Source organism: Elephas maximus, chromosome 11 (assembly GCF_024166365.1).
Source record: "Elephas maximus indicus isolate mEleMax1 chromosome 11, mEleMax1 primary haplotype, whole genome shotgun sequence".
In the NCBI taxonomy this organism is placed as follows: Eukaryota; Metazoa; Chordata; class Mammalia; order Proboscidea; family Elephantidae; genus Elephas; species Elephas maximus.
Genome location: NC_064829.1, coordinates 55,766,180 through 55,786,728, shown reverse-complemented (window position 1 = coordinate 55,786,728; position 20,549 = coordinate 55,766,180). Strand labels below are relative to the sequence as shown.

Here is a 20,549-nt window from a genome sequence, read left to right as displayed (position 1 = left end):
TTACACTCAAAAAATACCTACAATTTAACAAGGTATAACTCAGCCTCTTACTGCGGTGTAATTTTAAAAGATGCTATTTCTAAAATTTAATTTGTCAAAACCTCAGTTTCCTCACCTGTAAAATGGTAATCTGAAGACTTCATACAGCTCTTGTGAGCATCTAGAGCAGCGCTGTCCAACAGAAATATAATACTAACCTCACATGTCGTTTAAAATGTCCTCGTCCTTTTAAAAATAAGCAGGAAACTTTCATTTTATTAATATATTTTATTTATCCCAAAATATCTAAAATAGTATCATTTCAAAATGCAGTCAGCTAAAAAATTATTGGGATATTTTATATTCTTGTTTTCAAGTATTCGATAGCCACATGTGGTTACTGTATTGGACAACTTGGGTCGAGACAGCTGAGGAGACACGCCTTGCCGATGTGAGCGTGGGGCGGTTCTCAGCCAGACGCAGGCGGAGCTTTTCGGAGAGTATTTTGGGCTTCTCCTGCCGCCGTAGGAGAGCGACGCAGTGGTGGCGCCACGTCCCCTGCGGCGGCGGGAGTGGAAGTAGACCTGAGGGCGGCTCCGGGAGGCCATGGCCTTTACCCTGTACTCGCTGCTGCAGGCAGCCTTGCTCTGCGTCAATGCCATCGCCGTACTGCACGAGGAGCGCTTCCTCAAGAACAGTGAGTGGGGCCGCGGGGCGCGGGCTGAGGTGGCGGCAGACCCGAGCCGGGGCGCGAACCCAAGTGGCACGGGTGAAGGGACAACCCGGGCCCGGGACACACGAGCGGCCGAGGGCTCGGCTCTGGGTGAGGAGCGGGGCCCTTCCTTGGATGGGAGGTTGGGCCACTTTTATCTCACCGGGCTTGATTGAGCTCAACAGCGGGTGGAGAGTGTTCGACAGACGCCTACTGTGTGCCAGGCCCTGGGGGCCGGGTTGGGGGGATACGGAGAGGAGCCAGGGTTGCCCTGCAGTTAGTTTAGGTCAGTAAGTTCATCTCACTTCTCTGTAACCGCTATTTTAATGATAGAAAACCTGAATTCTGAGTTTTGATATAAAGGGTGTCATGGGGGCGTGGCTCAGTTTGGAATGAGGGTAGTTAGAAGAATGGGTGGAGGGAGGCAATAGGTGGTCCTGGGCTTTGGGGATAAGCGGGAAGAGAAAGTGTTGGACTTATTAAGGCATCCAGTCACCCATGTTCCAAGAAAAATATTCAGCACACACTTATTGGGTGGCTACAGTGTGCCAGGAACTGTAGTAAAATATAGGAATACAAAGATGCATGTGCACATTCCACCGGGACCTAACAATCCGGCCCTCTTCATTCCTTCCTGGGAAGGTTTCTCCTTGCTGTGTGGGAATCATTTGTCACAATATACCAAGAATATCCCAGCGAATCACTGAAACAAACCTATGAAAGAGATCGATGCATTTTTATTCTTTCAGGAGATATTTATTGAGCATAAACTATACAAGAAGTCCATGTAATAGGAACTGAAATTCAGCAGTTATCCTGCGTTTTTACTGAAAATTAATCTCAACAAGAACTAAACAAGTAATGATCAAGTATGCAGAGTGTTTTTATGAAAAGAGAAGTGCAGGGAGATACTAAGCTACTGTGAAATCTAGGAGGAACTATGTCTAACTAGAGATCTGATACGTGAATAGATGTTGGATGGTGGTGAAGGGTTCGGAGGGTGAAGGGAGCCATAGCAGTATAGAGTTGGTGTGAAATTCCTGGGACAATTGAAACCAGGATTTTGAGCAGGACAGTGAAGAGATTAGATTTGTGTCATTTGCAAGATACTCTAGCTACAGTGTGGAAAACAGATTGGAAGAGTAAAAGAGTGGATGTGGGAAGAACTATTCCAGGTAGTCCAAGCAGAGATGGTAGGGCACAGAGTTGAGTGGGTATAATAATAATCACTAACACTTATGTAGCACTTAACATGTGCCGGGATCTGTATCAAGCATCTTACATATTATCAATTTGTGTAACATTCACAACAACTCTATGAGATAAGTACTGTTTTCTTCCCCGCTTTACAGATAGGGAACCTGAGGCACAAAGAGAGTAAATAACCTTTTAAGATTGCACAGCTGGACAGTGGTGGAGCTAAAATTCAAACTTAGGCAGTCTGAATCCAGAGTCTGTCTCTTCACTACTATACAAAATAGTAGATGAGGCATTTTAGAAACACTTGAGATTCAAAGATAGAAATAGGTTAGAAGAATGGAAAAAGATACATGGAAATAGCAACCATAGAAGAGCAGAACTGGCTCTACTAATATCAGACAAAATAGACCTTAAACCAAAAGATGTTACTAGATATAAAGAGACATTTTATAATGATAAATTGGTTAATTTATTAGGAGTTAATTATAAACATACATATGCCTAAAACAACAGAGCCCCCAAATTGGAGGGAGAAATCAACAATAATAGTTGGAGATTTCGCTGTCTCACTTTCAGTATTGGATAGAACAACCAGGCAGATCAACAAAGAAGTAGGAGACTTTAGCAACACTATAAGCCAACTACACCTAATAGATATCTGTGGAACGCTCCACCAAACGACAGAATGCATATTTTCAAGCTCGTATAGAACATCCTCCAAAATAGACTATAGCTAGACCATAAAAGAAGCCCGATAAGTTTAAAAGGTTTGGAATCATAGTTTGTTCTCTGACTACAATGGGGTGCAATGAGAGATGACAGAAAGAAATTTGGTAAATTCACAATATGTAGAAATTATATAGCACACTCCTAAATAACCAATGAATCAAAGAAGCAATCACAGAGGAAACTAGAAAATACTTTGACGTGAGTGAAAAAACAAACATATCAAAACTTATGTAATACAGCTAATGCAGTGCTTAGAGGGAAATTTATAGCTATGAACACCTATATTAAAAAAGAAAAAAGACCTGAACTGAGTAACCTAACTTTCACCTTATGACACTGGAAAAAGAAGAGCAAACTAAATGTAAAGCAAGCAAAAAGAAGAAAATAATAAAGATTACAGTGGAAATTAATGAAATGTGGAATAGAAAAATAATAGAAGTGATGAAACCAAAAAGTTGGTTCTTTGAAAATATTAACAAAATTGACAAATTTTAAGCTAGACTGACCAAGAAAAAAGAAATTACTAAAATCAGGAATGAAGAAGGGGACATCGTAACTGGGGTTACAAAAATGAAATGGATTGTAAGGGAATGCTATGGACAAGTGTATGCCAACAAATTAGATAACTTAGATGAAACGGAAAAATTCTTAGACGCAGACTGTTGAAACCAACTCAAGAAGAAACAGGAGGTCTGAATAGACCTATAACAGGAGATCAAATTAGTTTTAAAAACCTCCCATGAAGAAAAGCCCAGGCCCAGATGATTTCACTGGTGAATCATACCAAACATTTAAAGAAGAATTAATACTAGTTCTTTACAAACTCTTTCAAAAAATAGAAGCAAGCACACTTCCCAACTCATTCTGTGAAGCCAATATTACACTTCAGAAAAAGATGTCACAAGAGAAGGTAACTACAGACCCACATCTCCTTATCAACGTAGACACAAAAATTCTCAATGAAATTCTGGCACACTAAATCTAGCAACACATAAAAAAAATTACACACCGTGAGCAAGTGGGATTTATGCCAGGAATGCATGGTTGGTTTAGAATCCACAAATCAATTGACATTATACACCATATTGATAAAAAACAGAAACCACATGGTCAGCTAAATAAATACAGGAAAGTATTTGACAAAATCCAACACGCTTCAAAAATCCATTAAAAGACTATTAGATGTGCTGACTTCCCTCATATTGTGCGTTGTCCTTCCCTTCACCGAAGTTAACACTTGGCTACTGTCTAGTTAGTGATTTCCCCTCTCCCTCCCTCACCACCCTCATAACCATCAAATAATGCTTTTTTTCTGTGTGTAAACCTTTTCTTGAGTTCTTAAAATAGTGGTCCCACAATATTTGTCCTTTTGTGACTGACTTATTTCATTCAGCATAATGCCCTCCAGATTCACCTGTGTTATGAGATGTTTTGTAGATTCATTGTTCTTTATCGTTATGTTGTATTCCATTGTGTGTATGTACCATAATTTGTTTATACGTTCATCTGTTGTTGGGCATTTAGGCAGTTTCCACCTTTTTGCTATTGTGAAGAGTGCTGCAATGAACATGAGTGTGCATGTCTATACATTTCTTATTTCTAGGGCATATTCTGAGGAATGGGATTGCTGGATTACATGGTATTTCTATTTCTGAATTTTTAAGGAAGCCCCACATCATTTTCCAAAGTGGTTATACCATTTTACATTCCCACCAGCAGCGCATAAGAGTTCCAATCTCCCCACAACCTCTCTGTCATTTGTTATTGGGACCAGTTATTGGGATCCGGAGGCTGGGGACCATAGACTCGGGACATATAGGTCAATTGGCATAACATAGTTCATAAAGAAAATGTTCTACATCCCACTTTGATGAGTACCATCTGGGGTCATAAAAACTTGCAAGCGGCCATCTAAGATACATCTATTGGTCCCATCCCATCCAGAGCAAAGGAGAATGAAGAAAATCAAAAATACAAGGAAAATATTAGCTCAAAGGACTAGAAGACCACATGAATCAGAGACTCCATCAGCCTGAGACCTAAGAACTAGTTGGTGTCCAGCTACCATCAGTTACCACTCTGACAAGGACCGCAACAGAGTCCCAGACAGAGCAGGAGAAAAATTTGGAACAGAATTTAAATTCATGAAAAAAGACCAGACTTAGTGGTCTGACACAGACTGGAGGAACCCCTGAAACCATGGCCTCCGAACACTATGCTAACCCAGAACTGAAACCATGCCCAAAGCCCACTTTTCAGACAAAGATTAGACAGGCCTATAAAAGAAATAACAACACACGTGAAGAACATGCTTCTTAGTTTAGTCAAATATACAAGACTAAATGGGCAACTCCTATCCAAAAGCAAGATGAGAAGGCAGGAAGGGGTAGCAACTGGAGGAATGGGCACAGGGAACCTGGGGTGGAAAGGGGGAGTGTGCTGTCACATGATGGGGATTGCAACCAATGTCACAAAACAGTATGTGTATAAATTTTTGAATGAGAAATTAAATTGAGCTGTAGACCTTCACCTAAAGCACAATAAAAAGACTATTAGAATTAATAAATGAGTTTAATAAGTCTGTAGGATACAAGATCAATATGCAAAAACCAATTGTATTTGTATACCCAAAAAAAAAATTTTTTTTCGCAGTGAACAATTTGAAAATGAAATTAAGAAAACAATTTCACTTATAATTTTATCAAAAGGAATAAAATAATTAGGAGTAAATTTAATAAGAAGTGCATGCCTCATAAAATGAAAACTACAAAACATTGTCGAAAGAAATTAAAGAAGACCTGTATAAGTGGAAAGACATCCCATGTTCATGGATCAGAATATTTAATATTGTTAAGATGGTTAATACAGGTAGTCCTTGGATTATGAACGTCCAACTTATGGACAACTTGTCCTTGGCCATTAATGTTATGTAAGTTTGCCCTCACTTTGAAATCGTTGAACCAACCCCTACTCATAACAAATTCTTCATCACAATCACCTTCACTCGCTGCACATGAAGCTTTTCAATCATTGAAAAGGCTTCAAGCCATGTCTTGCACTAAAGTAAAGGGAAATAACTGTATGCAGCTCTTCTGACTTCCCTACAAATTCAACTTAAAGACACAGTTAGGAATAGATCTTGTTCATTACCCAGGGACTGCCTGTACTCCCCAAATTGATTTACGTATTTATTGCAGTGGCTCTCAAAATTCCAGGTGACTTTTTTTTTTTTTTTTTTTTCTGGCAGAAACTGACGAGGTGATTGTAAAATTTATATGGAAATGCAAGGGACACAGAATGGCCAAAACAATCTGGAAAAGGAAAAGCAAAGTTGAGGGACTCACGCTTCCTGATTTCAACTCAGTACAAAGCTACAGTAATCGAGACAAGTGTGGCACTGCCATAAGGATAGACATATAGATCAATGGAGCAGAATCGAGAGTCCTTATGTTCATGGTCAATTGACTTTTGACAAGGGTGCCGACGCAATTCAACGGGGAAGGAACAGTCTTTTTAACAAATGGTGCTAGAACATGCAAAACAGTGAACTTGGACCCTTTCCTTACCCTATACACAAAAATTGACTCGTGGGCCTATAAGCCGTAAGAATTGAAACTATAACACTCTTAGAAGAAAACATAAACGCAAAGCTTCAGGACCTTGGGTTAGGCAAAGCCTTCTTAGCTTTAGCACCAAAATCACAAGCAACAAAGGAAAAAAATAGATAAATTGAACTTCATCAAAATTAAAAAGTTTTGTGCCTAAAAGGACGCATCAAGAAAGTAAAACGACAACCCATAGAATGAGACAAAATATTTGCAAATCATAGATAAGGGACTTGTATCTAGAACACGTACAAAGATCTATTACAACTCAATAATAAAAAGATAAATAACTCAAATAAAAAATTTTGCAAAGAATATGAATAAACATTTCTCCAAGAAGATGTACAGATGACCAATCAGCACATGAAAAATGGACGTCATTAATCATTAGAGAAATGCAAATCAAAACCATAATGAGATATCACTTCATACCTACTAGCATGCCTATGATCAGTAAGACAAATAATAGCAAGTGTTGGCAAGGTTGGAACCATCAGACGTTGCTGGAGAGAATGTAAAATGGTGTAACCACTTTGGAAAACAGTCTGGTGGTTCCTCAAAATGTTAAACATAGAATTACCCTATCACCCATTGATTCCACTTTAGGAACTCAGCTGTACTGTCTACACCACTGCCACTGTTACCAGAGAGTATTTCAGTCACTTCCCTCTGGCATCAGTACTTCCTCAGTCAGTCTGATATGGGCATGTCTGGGCACTGGAGTGGGCGCTGGAGAAACCTAGTTTATGTATTTGTATCTTAGCAGCAAGGGAAGCTAGGAAAGCACATGTTTAGCTTTCCTAGCTCTTCTGGGGAAGAAATTCCCAGGTTGATAAAAGAGGGAATTCTCTGAATATGGTATGGTGTGGTTCCTGGGTAGGCAAGACAAATGGTAGATGCCTATCAAAATATGTTGTTGCATTTAAGCTAGGACATAGGAAGTAAGTCCATTTGCTGAGAATGAGAGGCAAAGTGGAAAGTTTGAGAAATGAAGAGGTTTGCGATACAGTAATAGTGCAGAATGTGGAAGAGGGAAGTAATTTGAAGGAACAGGGGTTGCCAGGCAGTGTGAAGAACCTAGTTGGGGTAGGCAACTGTAAAGTTGTGGCACTACTGGTTTGGGGGTGTGATTTTTGTCCCAGCAGCAATCACCTGGTTCAGTTTAGTATTTCAGAAGCAGAACACTTCCCATGTCTCAACAAACAGGTTAAGAACTTTTTTCACCCTATTTCCCAACCTATATCTTCTTATCTTTCTTAATAAACTTGATTTCCAGAAAGAAGTACCTTATGTCTGATAATGGAACTGAATCATGTTAAAGGACAAATTATCCTGTGATTGTTAGGTGCTCTTGAGTTGATTTTCAACTCAGCGACCCCATGTGACAGGGTAGAACTGCCCCATAGGGTTTCCTAGACTGTAATCCTTATGGGAGCAGGTCACCAGATCTTTCTCCAACAGAGCCACTGGGTGGGCTCAAACCACCAACCTTTTGGTTAGCAGTTGAGCGCTTAATGATTGTGCCACCAGGACAAACGGACAGGCATGATACTTGGTTCATAGTAGAAACTCAGAATAAGTAAATACTTGTGGATTCCTTTAACAACCTCACCTGTGTATTTAGTACTCCCAGAGTAATTGCCACCTTACCTGGTTCTGTGGAGAGCCACAATGTGGATGGATGGATGTATGTATATGATACAGGTCTTATCCGTTGAACACATATGGCATAATTTGAGGAATCCTAAAATTTTCTTTGTTTCATATGTGTAAAATTGTTCCCAAATGTTTTGAATTTAGAAATATAAACAAAGTGCTGTCTTCCCTCTTGTTTTTTGAAATCTAATGAGCTTTGTAATCTTCACTAGCACTCCAGGCTGAGTAATGTTAATTTCATATTGATGCTCAATTATGTTTAATAACAAAAATTTTTGATTATCCTACCCTTAGGTGAATCTTAATCAAAGGATATTTTTTGAATACCTGCAATGTGTCCAACATTGTTCCAGATGTTGTGGATTTACAGGGGTAGTATGAGACTTGGCCCTTACCTTTAAGAAATGTATCGTATCCTTAAATAATGTGTGAGCTAATTGAGGAACAATAAATGGCAGTAAACATCAGACCATTGATTGGGGTTGATTGACATTATAAAATATCTGCATTAATATAATTCCATCCCTGTTTCACGGCTCGTTTAGGAAAGCCCAGAGTTGTATGATGTTTACAGCATCTCAGCTTTTGTAGAAGAGTCCCAATAAACCATTGCTTTTCACCTGAAAGTATACATCAGGGTTACTAGAAGAGCATTTTAAAATATCCAATAGCCATACCCCACTCAAGACCTACTGTATTTTTACACAGATAACACAACACGCACCTTCTATATTTATTTGCCAACCTCTCTCTCCCCTCCAAGGAATTTTGGTAACCACACTATGCTAATGTTTTTTTACAGCAACATGTAAAAAACTGGCATAGCAGCACTTACAAAAATGCCTTGTGGGGGGAAGGAGCGGTTGGCAAACAAACGTAGAAGGCACATATTATTTGTATAGAAATAAAAATACGGTAAACTCAAAAATTTTAGAAGTGGAATTTGTTACTGGGTGTCATTGAATCGATTCAGACCCGTAATGCCCCACATGACAGAGCAGAACTGCCCCATAGAAGATTTTTCTTATATGGTCTGTAGAACCTCTATTTTTTTCTATTTTAATAATTTATTTTCTTTTTCGGTTGTTGTTCTTGAGAATATGCACAGCAGAACATACACCAATTCAACAGTTGCTGCATGTACAATTCAGTAACATTGATTACGTTCTTCAAGTCATGCAATCATTTTCACCCTCGTTTTCCAAATTGTTCCTCTCCCATTGACATAAATTCACTGTCCCCTAAGCTTACTATCTAATCTTTTGAGTTGCATTGTCAATTTGATCCCATATAGATAATTCTTTAAAAGAGCATAATGCCCAAGCCAGACATTCTTTAATAGTTAAGCTAAACTATTGTTTATTTTTAAAATATAATTTATTTTATTGTTGTTGTTGAAATATACACAGCAAAACAAACACCAATTCAACAGTTTCTACGTGTACAGCTCAGTGACATTGATTACATTCTTCAAGTTGTACAAGCATTCTCACCCTTCTTTTCTGAGTTGTTCCTTCCCCGTTAATATGAACTCACTGCCTCCTAGATTTCCTGTCTAATCTTTTGAGTTGCTGTTGTCAGTTTGATCCCATGTGGATAGATGTTAAAAGAGCACAGTGCTCAAGACATTCTTTACTAATTAAGCTAAACTATTGTTTGGTTTTAAGAAGACTTAATGGGATATTTTTGGTTTAAGGTTTAAAGATTACCATCACGGCAGTAGTTTTGGGGGTTCATCTAGCCTCTGTGGATATAGAAAGTCTGGATTCCATGAGATCAGAAACTTTAAAAAATTTTTATTTAGTGTAATTCCACACTAGATCAAAGAGAAAGTCTATGGTTTAGTCCCAAAGCTAGAGGCACAGTTGTGTCTTTAGAGCCCAGGTGGGGAAGGCACAGTGCGTAAAGGAAACCAAAAAACAGTTTCCGTGATGTCAGAGTAAAACTGTGCTCCGTAGAGTTTTCAGTGGCTGATTTTTTGGAAGTAGATAACCAGACCTTTCTTCCCACATGGTTTTCTAGGCCGTAATCTACAGAAGCAGATTGCCAGATCTTTCTCCTGTAGAACCGCTGGATGGGTTCGAACTGCCAACCTTTTGGTTAGCAGTCAAGCATTTAACCAGGGCTCCTTAGAAGTGGAATTAAGGAGTATGTGTTTTCCAACATCTCTGCCAGTGATTGAGATTTGTGTTCCTAGGTAGAAACCACTGCCACAAACTATTGGAATGGCCCGTCAATGTTAGTACTTTGCCCTCCAGAACTTTGTCTTCCACATTTCCTCTTCTGTCCAGGTGAAACACAGACATCTTTTGTCTGAGCATGTATTTTGAATATGATCCAGAACTAAGGGAAGACACCGCCTTAGCTTGTCTAAGTGGATAAGATGTTGTTTCCAAAATATTTCTAAGTATGTTTTAAAATAGAATTTTCAACTACTTATTAAATACTATTTATGTAGGCTCTTAGATCTTGCCTAGATTTTTAGAGCAACCTGTTCACTGGTCATCCTGCCTCCAGTTTTGCTTCTCTTTATTCTAGCTTTCATGCCAATTGCATGCTTTTTGGTGGTTTGAAATTCTTGTGTTCTTCAATATCCATAGCCTTCAGTATAAAATTTGAGTTTCCATGTATGACTTATAAACTCACCATGATGTGACCCTTCCTCCTTCTCCAGTATTTACTGTGCCCCTGCCATCCTTACCGTGGTCCTCATCCTCACTGCTGTGCCTTTACTCGTACTGTTTTCTCTGCTTGCAGTGACCTTGACTGGCTAATCCAAGGTACCCGTTTACAGTCTTCCTCTGGCATTTCTGTCTCCCATCTTTATGGGTCATAGCACCACCACCCACTACATTTTCATTGTTTTTCTTTTTTGTAGCCCCCAGTAGACTGAGGCCAAAGGGTCCTCTTATCTCTATAATTCCATCAATGAATGAGTGTTTTCTAAAATAAGTGAATAACATTGCCATTATCTTATTCTTCCAGTTCCTGAACCGAGAGCTGTCTATATTTATACATATAGTCAATATATGAAAATGGTGCAGGGAATGTGTTGTTTCTTCTAATGCTAATTTCCTTTAAGTACAAGGAAAAACCATGTAGTAGATTTTAATACCTGCGAAAGTTATTTTTACTGGAGTTTTTGTTTGTGGTACCCAGTGTCAATTTGACAAGTATTTATTATATCCACTAGTATATGTTATGAGTAATACAAAAGAAACATTTCACACATGAAAACAGTTAAAATATTACAAGATATTATTTGTTTAAGAGTTTAAAAAGCTGCTACAGACCAATGGCCAGAATGCTCCTTAGAAGCAAAGATGGCAAGTCTTCATCTTGCTTACTTTTGGACATGTCATCAGGAAAGACCAAAACATCATGTTTGGTAAAGTATAGGGTCAGTGAAAGTGAGGGAAACCAATCATGAGATGGATTGACATGGCTTCAACAGTTCAAACATGCCAAAGATTGTGAGGATGGTGCGGTTCCTGGCAGTGTTTTGTACTGTTGTATATAAAGTCTCCATGAGTAGGAGTCGACTCAGCAGCGGCTAACAGCAGACCAGTGGCGTTTAGAATAGTGAGAGCTGGATGAGCGTGAGTAGTAGAGGGAGAATTTCTGAAGGTGGTAAGTCAGATTTGCATAGGTGTAATAGAGAAAGGAACAAAGCATTCTATAGGCAGTAGGCATAGTATGCACATGACGCAAAAGAGATGAACATGACATGTTTATAAAATACTGAGGAAACCACATAGACGGGTAAGTTTCTCTTTAAATATGTACTCCTAAAAAGCATTTGTTGCATTTCATCAGGTATTAAATGGAAATTGTTACATTGAACCATGAATTAAATTAAACCAAAAAGAGTCCGTCAAATAATTTTCTTCAACATTTATCTCTTTGAGCAAGGTTATGTTTTTAAAATTATATTAACAGAGTTCTTTACGTAGTTCACTGGGTACTTTCACATTTATGATAGTATTTGGTTCACATATAAACTTGGTGGCGTTAACAGAGGGCAAATCATATTCATTATCTTTTGTAGTTGTGGGATCTGATCGCAGAGGCCGAGATTTGCCCAGGGTCAGCCAGCCCCTAAAACTGTAGCTAATACTTTTTCTTCAAAGTGTTATCTAGCTGATGTTTTGACAGAGACTGGATGGGTTGCCATTTTCTGTATGGCTTTTTGAAGCCTACATAGCAGAACATGTTTGGTGCTTGCAGTTAGTAACTATTTTTGGTTTAAGTTCACTCCTCAAACTATACCAGCAGCTACTCTAATTCCGGCTGGTCTTACCATTTTTTCTCTACAAGGCCCTCTAGCTATGGAAGTGGAAAGTAAACCACAGAATTAAATCTTTCCCCTTTAAAAAAAAAAAAAAAAAGCCCTTTAAAGCTTCGGCCAGGTTCCTTAGGCAAACAACTGAGACTCCCTATAGCAGTTGGAGGGAAAACTATTTTTTATAATAAAAGATACTCCCCACAGAAAGCAAAATTCTTTGATGGTTACTAGGGATGGGAAGGAGAGGGAGGGGGAATCATTTTCTAGATAGTAGACACTTGTTACTTTTGGTGATGGGAAAGGCAATCCTAGATATGGGTGAAGTCAGCACAATTTGACCAAGGTAATTTAAGATGCTTAAGAAGTACAGGAGAAAAGCATAATTTTGGCAAATGTCATAACATACACAATTTTGCAGCAACAGTAAAAACAACCCCAAAATATGTGTGTGGTTATGTAAGTAGATATGGATGCATATATGTGGATAGGAAGGCGTATGTGAGTAAATACACGTGCATGACAAGTGTATCTGTAGACACATGTATATGTACACACTTGTGTGTGCTGCATATATATCCGCGTGTATAACAAACCACATAGAGGGCACAGTTACAGAGGCTCCCTAGACATATCCAAACAACTCATGGGATTGTTTTACTAGGTTAAAAGACTTAGGACCATAGTCTCGGGGGACATCTTAATTAGTTGACCTAATACAGTTCACAAAGATCATGCTCTACATCCTAGTTTGGTGAGTAGCGTCTGGTGTCTTAAAAGCTTGCGAGCAGCCATCTGAGATGCAGCTCTTGGTCTCTACTCGTATGGAGGAAAAGAGAATGAAGGAAATCAAAGGCTCAAAGAAGAAACTAGTCCAGGGCACAAGTAGCCCACACAAACCATAGCATCTGCTTAGCTTAGACCAGAAGAACTAAATGGTGCCCAGCTACCACTACCAACTATTTTGACCAGGAACACAATAGAAATTCCCAGATAGAATGGGAGAATGTAGAACAACACTCAAATTCCTAAAAAAGGCCAGACGTACTGGACCGATAGAGACTAGAGGAATCCCTGAGACTGTCACCCTAAGATACGCTTTGAACTTGGAACTGAAGCTATTTCTGCAGGCCACCTTTCAACCAAATAATAGATTGGCTTATAAAATAAACATTATCACCTGTGAGTAATGTGCTCCCTTGAGTAATTAACTATCAGTTCATTTTTAAAGTAAGGCTCTTAGAGGCTCATTGGAAGCTCCCTGTGGTGGTTGGGGCTTGTTTACCGGTGGGCCTTTCTGTGAGATGAAGAAGGTGGCAGTTTCACTGAGGCTTTCCAAATGTCAAGATCTGAAGTCCTTCTTCTTGGGCAGCTGATCAGTTTTCAGAGGAATTTTCTAACTTCTTGCCTGCAGGATATAAGCCTTATAAGTCCAGACATATATGAGACACAAGCAGGGATAATGAATGGGGAGTATTATACTTTGAAGTGCAGACTTTCATTCTATCCACCCTCCCTGGGTGTCCCCAGGTCGACAGCTTCTGTTTGAATCTCAGCTGAGAGTAAACCTCAACAGCCTTTTGATGGAGTAAGAGAAGGACAATTTTCCCATCTGTGCAATCTAGGGGAAGGCACTGGGGGCCTCACAAGTCCTACATAGACTTTCCATTAATAATTCTGTTTTCATCCCCATCTCCCACACTGACACTTTGAGGTTTTTCTCACATTTCCAGGGTTCTCAACAGAATTTACCTCAGTTCTGTATTGTGTGCTCTCTGCAGGCTTTAGATTTTAGCTTTCTCTGCTAAGTCAGTTATCTCTTATTTTTTATCATCCAATTTTTTTTAAGTGTTAAAATAAAATTTATTGCTTATTTACATCACTGTGATCAAAATTAACATCCAGCATAGTTAGCAAGGGGTTCATTCAGGGACCCCAACTCTTTTTTTTTTTTTTAACTGATACTTTAGATGAAGATTTATAGAACAAACTAGCTTCTCATTAAACAGTTAGTACACATATTGTTTTAAGACACTGGTTAACAACCCCACGATATGTCAACACTCTTCCTACTCGACCTTGGGTTCTCGATTACCAGCTTTTCTGTCCCCTCCTGCTTTCTAGTCCTTGCCCCTGGGCTGGTGTGCCCCTTTAGTCTTGTTTTGTTTTATGCGCCTGTCCAATCTTTGGCTGAAGGGTGAACTTCAGGAGTGACTTCATTACTGAGCTGAAAGGGTATCCAGGGGCCATGCTCCCAGGGTTTCTCTAGTCTTTGTCAGGCCAGCAAGTCTGGTGGTTCTTTTTGAGTTAGAATTTTGTTCTACATTTTTCTCCATCTCTGTCCAGGACCCTCTATTGTGATCCCTGTCAGAGCAGTCTGTGGTGGTAGCCAGGCACCATCTAGTTGTACTGGACTCAGTCTGGTGGAGGCTGTGGTAGATGTGGTCCGTTAGTCCTTTGGACTAATCTTTCCCTTGTATCTTTAGTTTTCTTCATTCTCCCTTGCTTCTGAAGAGGTGAGATCAATGGAATATCTTTGATGGCCGCTCACAGACTTTTAAGACCCCAGACACTACTCACCAAAGTAGAATGTAGAACATTTTCTTTATAAACTGTGTTATGCCAATTGAGATAGCTGTTCCCCAAGACCATGGGCCCCACAGCCCTCAGCCCAGCAATTCAGTCCCTTGGAGTTTGGATGTGTCTATGGAGCTTCCATGACTTTGCATTGTAGAAGTTGTTCTGGCTTCCCCAGTATTGTGTACTGTCTTACCTTTCACCAAAGTTACCACTTACCTATTGTCTTTTTAGTGTTTTTCCATCCTCACCCCTCCCCTTCCTCGTAACTATCAAAGATTGTTTCTCTTTGTGTATCTTCCAAATTTTGATTGATTTCTCTTGCTAGAGAATTCTCTCTTCTTAACTTATTCCTTTATTGTTCTTTTTAGTGGAGTTTCAGGAGGAAACTAAGATAAAAATATGTGTTTCGTTGTGTTTAACTAGAGCTAGGTTGCTTTGTTATTGTGCAGAGCTATTATTTAGGTGTATGTTAGTGGGACTAAACTAGTTGGGGAATTATCTCAGTCATTTTGCTTTCCACTGGAAAATTTCCTGTGTCAGTTACACAGTTCAGAAGATGGCGTAACTGATGGTGATCATTTTGTGTGTAATCTATATATAGAGAGACTAACAGGAAATAGTTTTTTACCACACTACAAGTAGCTGAAGCCTGATACTACACTTCTGGACTACAAAAAGAGGACTGCCATATAGTGGAGAATGCAGATTAAGCTACCTGGAAGAGTGAGGCAGATGTTTGGAATATAAAGAAGTTAGAGTAAATCTGTAATGCAGTAAAAGCAAATGTTGGAGCAGCAGCATAAGTGCATTTGCTTGCCAAGTAGAAGGACAAAGAGATCCAAAGTAGGAGGGTGATATTGCCCAGGCAAGGTACAGGTATATATTGTGTCCTAGATTCTTCTGTGCACATTATTTCACATTTTAACATTTCCAAAATTGTTTTCAACTTGCATAGATATGTACATTTAATGTTGTTCTCTTAAAGCTACTATTATGAGTTCATTTTATATTTCGTATAGTGTCTTTAAAAATGAAATAGAATTTTTTAGAAGCCTTACCTACAGTCCTAGATTTTACTTTATCTTACATTATCCTAGATTAACTCAGTCTGTTATAATTCAGTTTAATCCCATAAACATCCTCTGTGGGGTAGTGTGAGAGGAGAGTAGAAAAGTGAAGAAAGATGACTAAATTGCGGTCCATGTTGTCCAGAACTTTATCATCTAATGGGGAGAACATGAAAACAGCTAATCAAGAAGGAGACCAGAGTCAGCTATAATCAGTGGGTTGTTTGGGGAGCAAAGAAAAAAAAAGATTTACTATGACATGTTAGAGGGAATTTTGGCCCTGACGTTGAAGTCAGACAGACCTGGATTCAGAAACTGCCTTAAACATGTCCAGAAATCAGTGCATAATTGAATGTGTATAAAAATACTTGGAGGGTGTGGTAGGATATGAGGCTAGAATGTTAGTTGAGAGAGTTTGAACTTTATTCAGTGAGAAGCAGGAATCATTCATAAGATTTTGAGGTAGAAAGATCTGATCCTTTAAGGTGAAAACTCAAGGGGTTGAGAAAGAACAATCATGGAGGTGTACTGAAAGATGGTAGCACAGTGGTTTAAACGATCGACTGGTAACCGAAAGGTACCAGTGGTTCCATGGGAGAAAGATGTGACAGTCTGCTTCCATGGAGATTTATAGCCTTGAAACCCAAGGGGTCGCTATGAGTTGGAATCGACTCGATGGCAGTGAGTTTGGTTTTATTTATTTATTTTTATTGAAAGAGTCTGGGCAAGAGGTAGTATAGACTGAGATAGTAACCACTGTGAGAGTAGTTGTCCTGTACGGTCAGAAAAGAGTGAAACCCCTGTGAACTGAGAAGGCTGTGAGCCAAACTTGAGCTAGGCCTTGAAGGGCAAAACTCGTTGCTGTTGAGTCAATTCTGACTTATAGTGACTCTATTAAAACACATCAGCTCTGCTAAGAACTCCAATTTTAAATGTTTTATACCAAAACAAGCAACTATTATTTAATTTTTCGTCCAACCAAAGTTGATTAAGCAAAGTGAAATCCTTAGTTTGTTTAAAATAAGCTAAAGATTTGCTCTCTGTCCTCAAATTTAAGGATTAGCATGTGAGGAATTAATTGAGCCCTGTAGTTACATGAAATAGTGAAAAGTGGACCTGAAATGAGGACAAGAGAAGGACAAATTATAGAAATGAGGACATTTAAGTCTTTAGAAGGATGTGTAAGGCAATGAAAAAAGAATTAGTAGATAAAGGTTAAGAAAGAATGATTTATAATACTATAGGAAAATTCCATAGATGAAGGTAAAGACCCACTTACAGAGAATAAGGGGAATACTGGACTAAATTCCTCACCTCACAAATTCAAAGATAAAGAGGGATGAGCAAGGAAAAAGGGGGGGGAGGGTGTTGAGGAGAAAGATGAGTCCCTGCTGGTAGGATGGAGCATATCTTTGAAGGCCTGACTAAGCTGTGACCAGGTTTATGTTAAAATTTCCCCAAGAAAGATGAATAATGAATGTTAGCTACAGTGTTTTTATACCAATAATTATATAGGGTTTTATAAGTTCTGAATTGAGCTAGTTAATTATTGAGCTTGGTGGTATGTTTTGGTTTTCAATTCTGATCTGAGATTATTTTGTTTGTTACTTTAAAAAAGGAGGGAGGGAAAACAATCAGAGTGTCACAATGGTCATATTCAGTAAATTAAATGCCGTTGGATAATTTAGGCTGTAGTTGATTTTGTAAAATCACAGTACATAAATGAAAGGAAATGAGTTTGCTGCTGCTACTAGAAAAAAAAAAAATTCTAAAACATTTAACTCAGTATTATTGTAACCTTTCTTAGAAGTCATATGATTTTATATTTGATGTCTTTAATAGGGCTCAAACTAATCTTTTAAAGGATTACTAATGAGGGAGCAAGGCAAGTGTATAATAAATTTTAACACAGCTAATCATCTTTATATTATGCAGTTGGCTGGGGAACAGACCAGGGAATTGGCGGCTTCGGAGAAGAGCCAGGAATTAAATCTCAGCTAATGAACCTTGTTCGATCTGTAAGAACCGTGATGAGAGGTAAGAAGAAAAACTGGTGGAGCACTTTTAAATTTTAATTTCGTAGTTTGAGAAGCAAAGGTTCAGAGCGTGAATATATACCCTTTTCATAGTGGGAATTTTTTTAGTAAATTTTATTTTTTTAGTGAACATATACAAAGCAAAACATACACTAATTCAACACTTTCTACACGTACAATTCAGTTGCATTGATTATATTTTTCAAGTTGGGCAACTATTCTCGCTTTCCTTTTCCAAATTATTCTGCTACCATCAAGATAAACTCACTGCCCCCTAACTTTCTCATCCAGTCTTTCGAGTTGCTATTGTCAATTTGACCCCATAGAGATAATTCTTTAAAAGAGCACAATGCTCAAGGCAGACATTTTTTACTTATTAAGCTAAATTATTATTTGGTCCAAAGATAACTTCAGGGGTTAGTTTCAGTTTAAGGTTTAAAATTTAAAGACTATTTCAGGGCAATAGTTTTGGGGGGTCATCCAGCCTCCGTGGCTCCAGAAATTCTGGATTCCATGAGAATTTGTAATTCTGTTCTACATTTCCTCCCTTTTTGATCGGTATTCTACAGAATCTTTGATCAACACGTTCTGTAATGGTAGCTGGGCACCATCCAGTTCTTCTGGCCTGGTGGCAAAAGAGGCAACTAGACTCAAATTCCAGTTCCTCCTCTGATTCCTACCTCCTTTTCCCCTGTTGCTCCAGGCAAATAGAGACCAATTGTAGTACTTTGGATGGACGCTTGCAAGCTTTTAAGACCCCAGGCTCATAATGGGATTTTTTTTTCTCTTTAACCCTTCTTTATTGCTTAAAGTTACTGGATTCTTCCTTAGTTTGCCTCTTGTTTCTGTCTAAACTAGCTAATGCAAGTGGAGAATGCTCAGTGGTATAAACTGCATAATCTCAGAGTTGAAAGGATGATGTTTTGCCTTTGGAAACTCTACAAGTTGTAAAGTCATCTAGAACCTTGGAAGGCTTTCAAGAGAAAAAAGTCCACAATCTGCCATTCTGTTAGAAAATATTTTAGACCAATTCAAGAAAAAGAGTTTAAAAACCTTTTATTTAAAACCATTAAAATTAGGGCATTTGTTTATTTACATACTTATTAGCTATTCTAATCATGATTTTGGATAGAATGGTAATTCAGCTAATTCTTAATTTAGCAATGAAACTACACAATCTCTTTTGCATTGCATTTTTCATCTTACTGTCAGTGGCAGCCATGTGGGTCTCCTGTCTGCGCCCTGTGTGCTTCCGTGATAGAGAGGTACCAGCACTATCCGCAGCAGTTTCACATTGATCTTGTGCCATTGTGTGACCCCTATTCCCAGTCACACGTGCCTCTTTTAAAATAAGTTTTGGTTATTACGACCCAGTGCATGTTTGAATATTCCTCTATTGAAACTATATATAATATGATTATGATGATATATTGTTAGGTATTTCCATCCTTCCTAGATGCTAATAACTATTACTTTGTCTTTTCCTGATATTTTCTTTATATTAACAAGCTTCTTGGTTTTTTTCCTTTACAGTGCCACTGATAATAGTAAACTCAATTGTAATTGTATTACTTTTGTTATTTGGATGAAGACCAATGGGAGAAACGGAGACTGAGAAGAAGAGATGCCAGCAGAAGTTATTACTTCGGTCATTATTGGAAAATAGATATCTTAGCTGGCCAACCTCGCACTTGACAAAAACGTAATGCTGACAATAAAACGAGAGTTCTTATTTATCTGATTTTTTTTTAATGTTGCACTTCTAGTTTCATTACAAAAAGATCAGATTAATATAACAAAGACGGTAACTACCCAGGATTGAAATACATTTGATAGCTGATTGTTAATAATAGTTCGTCCTGTGGTAAAGATTGGTAAAGGGTACAAGACTGTCACATCTATGTTTGTAGAGATTTTTCTATCTCATTACTCAGGGATGAATTTTTTTTTCAAATTTTTAAAGTTCCTTATGACTTAGCTATGATGTAAGAGTGATTATCCCTGAGATACAGTTTAAAGGCATTTTTAAAAGTAATTACTACATACAAAAATGATAAATAAGTAATTTAGATAATTTTATTTTGAAATTTTTGGTTAAATATTTTGAGTATAGCCTCAGCTATGAAAAATTTAAATTTATATTAACTGTTAGGGAGAAATACTCCCAGATTTCAGGGAGAATTCTAATTTTCTAAGTCAGTGCATTACATAATTTGAAGAGTGTGTTTTTGTTTTGAGTTTTTTTTATGAATTTATTAATTTTCCTGAATGATGAGATTAGACCAACATCTACATATTTTCACTGGTAGAAAAACCTGTGTAGAAAAGTCTGTGCCCTTTTACAATGATGACTTATTTTTTAAAGTCAGCATAAGTGTTAGCCTACAAGAGTAATCCTAAACAATCACAATTAAACTATGCTGTATAAGAAGATAATATTTATTGTGAAGCATTTGACTTCCAAAAAATTATCCCATGTTTCCATCTCTTGGTGGAGTAAGATATTATGATGTGATTCTTAATTTTTCATTCTGCATGATAAAAGAGCATTTATGCTGAATAAATTGTTTTTTTTTTGCTTTGTTTTTATGTCTTAGACCATCCTGTGAGGTTGTTTGCTCATTCCATAATACAGTTTTATGAAAGAAGTTAAAACTATGTAAATAGTTTTGTGGAAATCATCAGTTACAGTATTTTGAATGG

The 20,549-nt window shown here is 38.1% G+C and overlaps 1 protein-coding gene across 1 annotated transcript; it reads left to right on the top strand.

The window, feature by feature from the left end:
* The first annotated feature begins 499 nt into the window (after window positions 1-499).
* IER3IP1 (immediate early response 3 interacting protein 1) lies at window positions 500-19,582 on the top strand. The gene is made up of 3 exons (XM_049901743.1): window positions 500-676; window positions 17,746-17,847; window positions 19,380-19,582. Exons 1-3 carry the CDS (start codon window positions 586-588, stop codon window positions 19,433-19,435), a joined length of 249 nt encoding a protein of 82 aa, XP_049757700.1. The 5' UTR covers window positions 500-585; the 3' UTR covers window positions 19,436-19,582.
* Window positions 19,583-20,549: the final 967 nt, after the last annotated feature.

Excerpts from the sequence above, each read along its gene's own strand:
- IER3IP1 (XM_049901743.1), top strand. The coding sequence starts at position 586 with ATGGCCTTTACCCTGTACTCGCTGCTGCAGGCAGCCTTGCTCTGCGTC. Across the intron at positions 677-17,745 it reads GGAGCGCTTCCTCAAGAACA|TTGGCTGGGGAACAGACCAG; the intron begins GTGAGTGGGGCC and ends TATATTATGCAG. Across the intron at positions 17,848-19,379 it reads TGTAAGAACCGTGATGAGAG|TGCCACTGATAATAGTAAAC; the intron begins GTAAGAAGAAAA and ends TTTCCTTTACAG.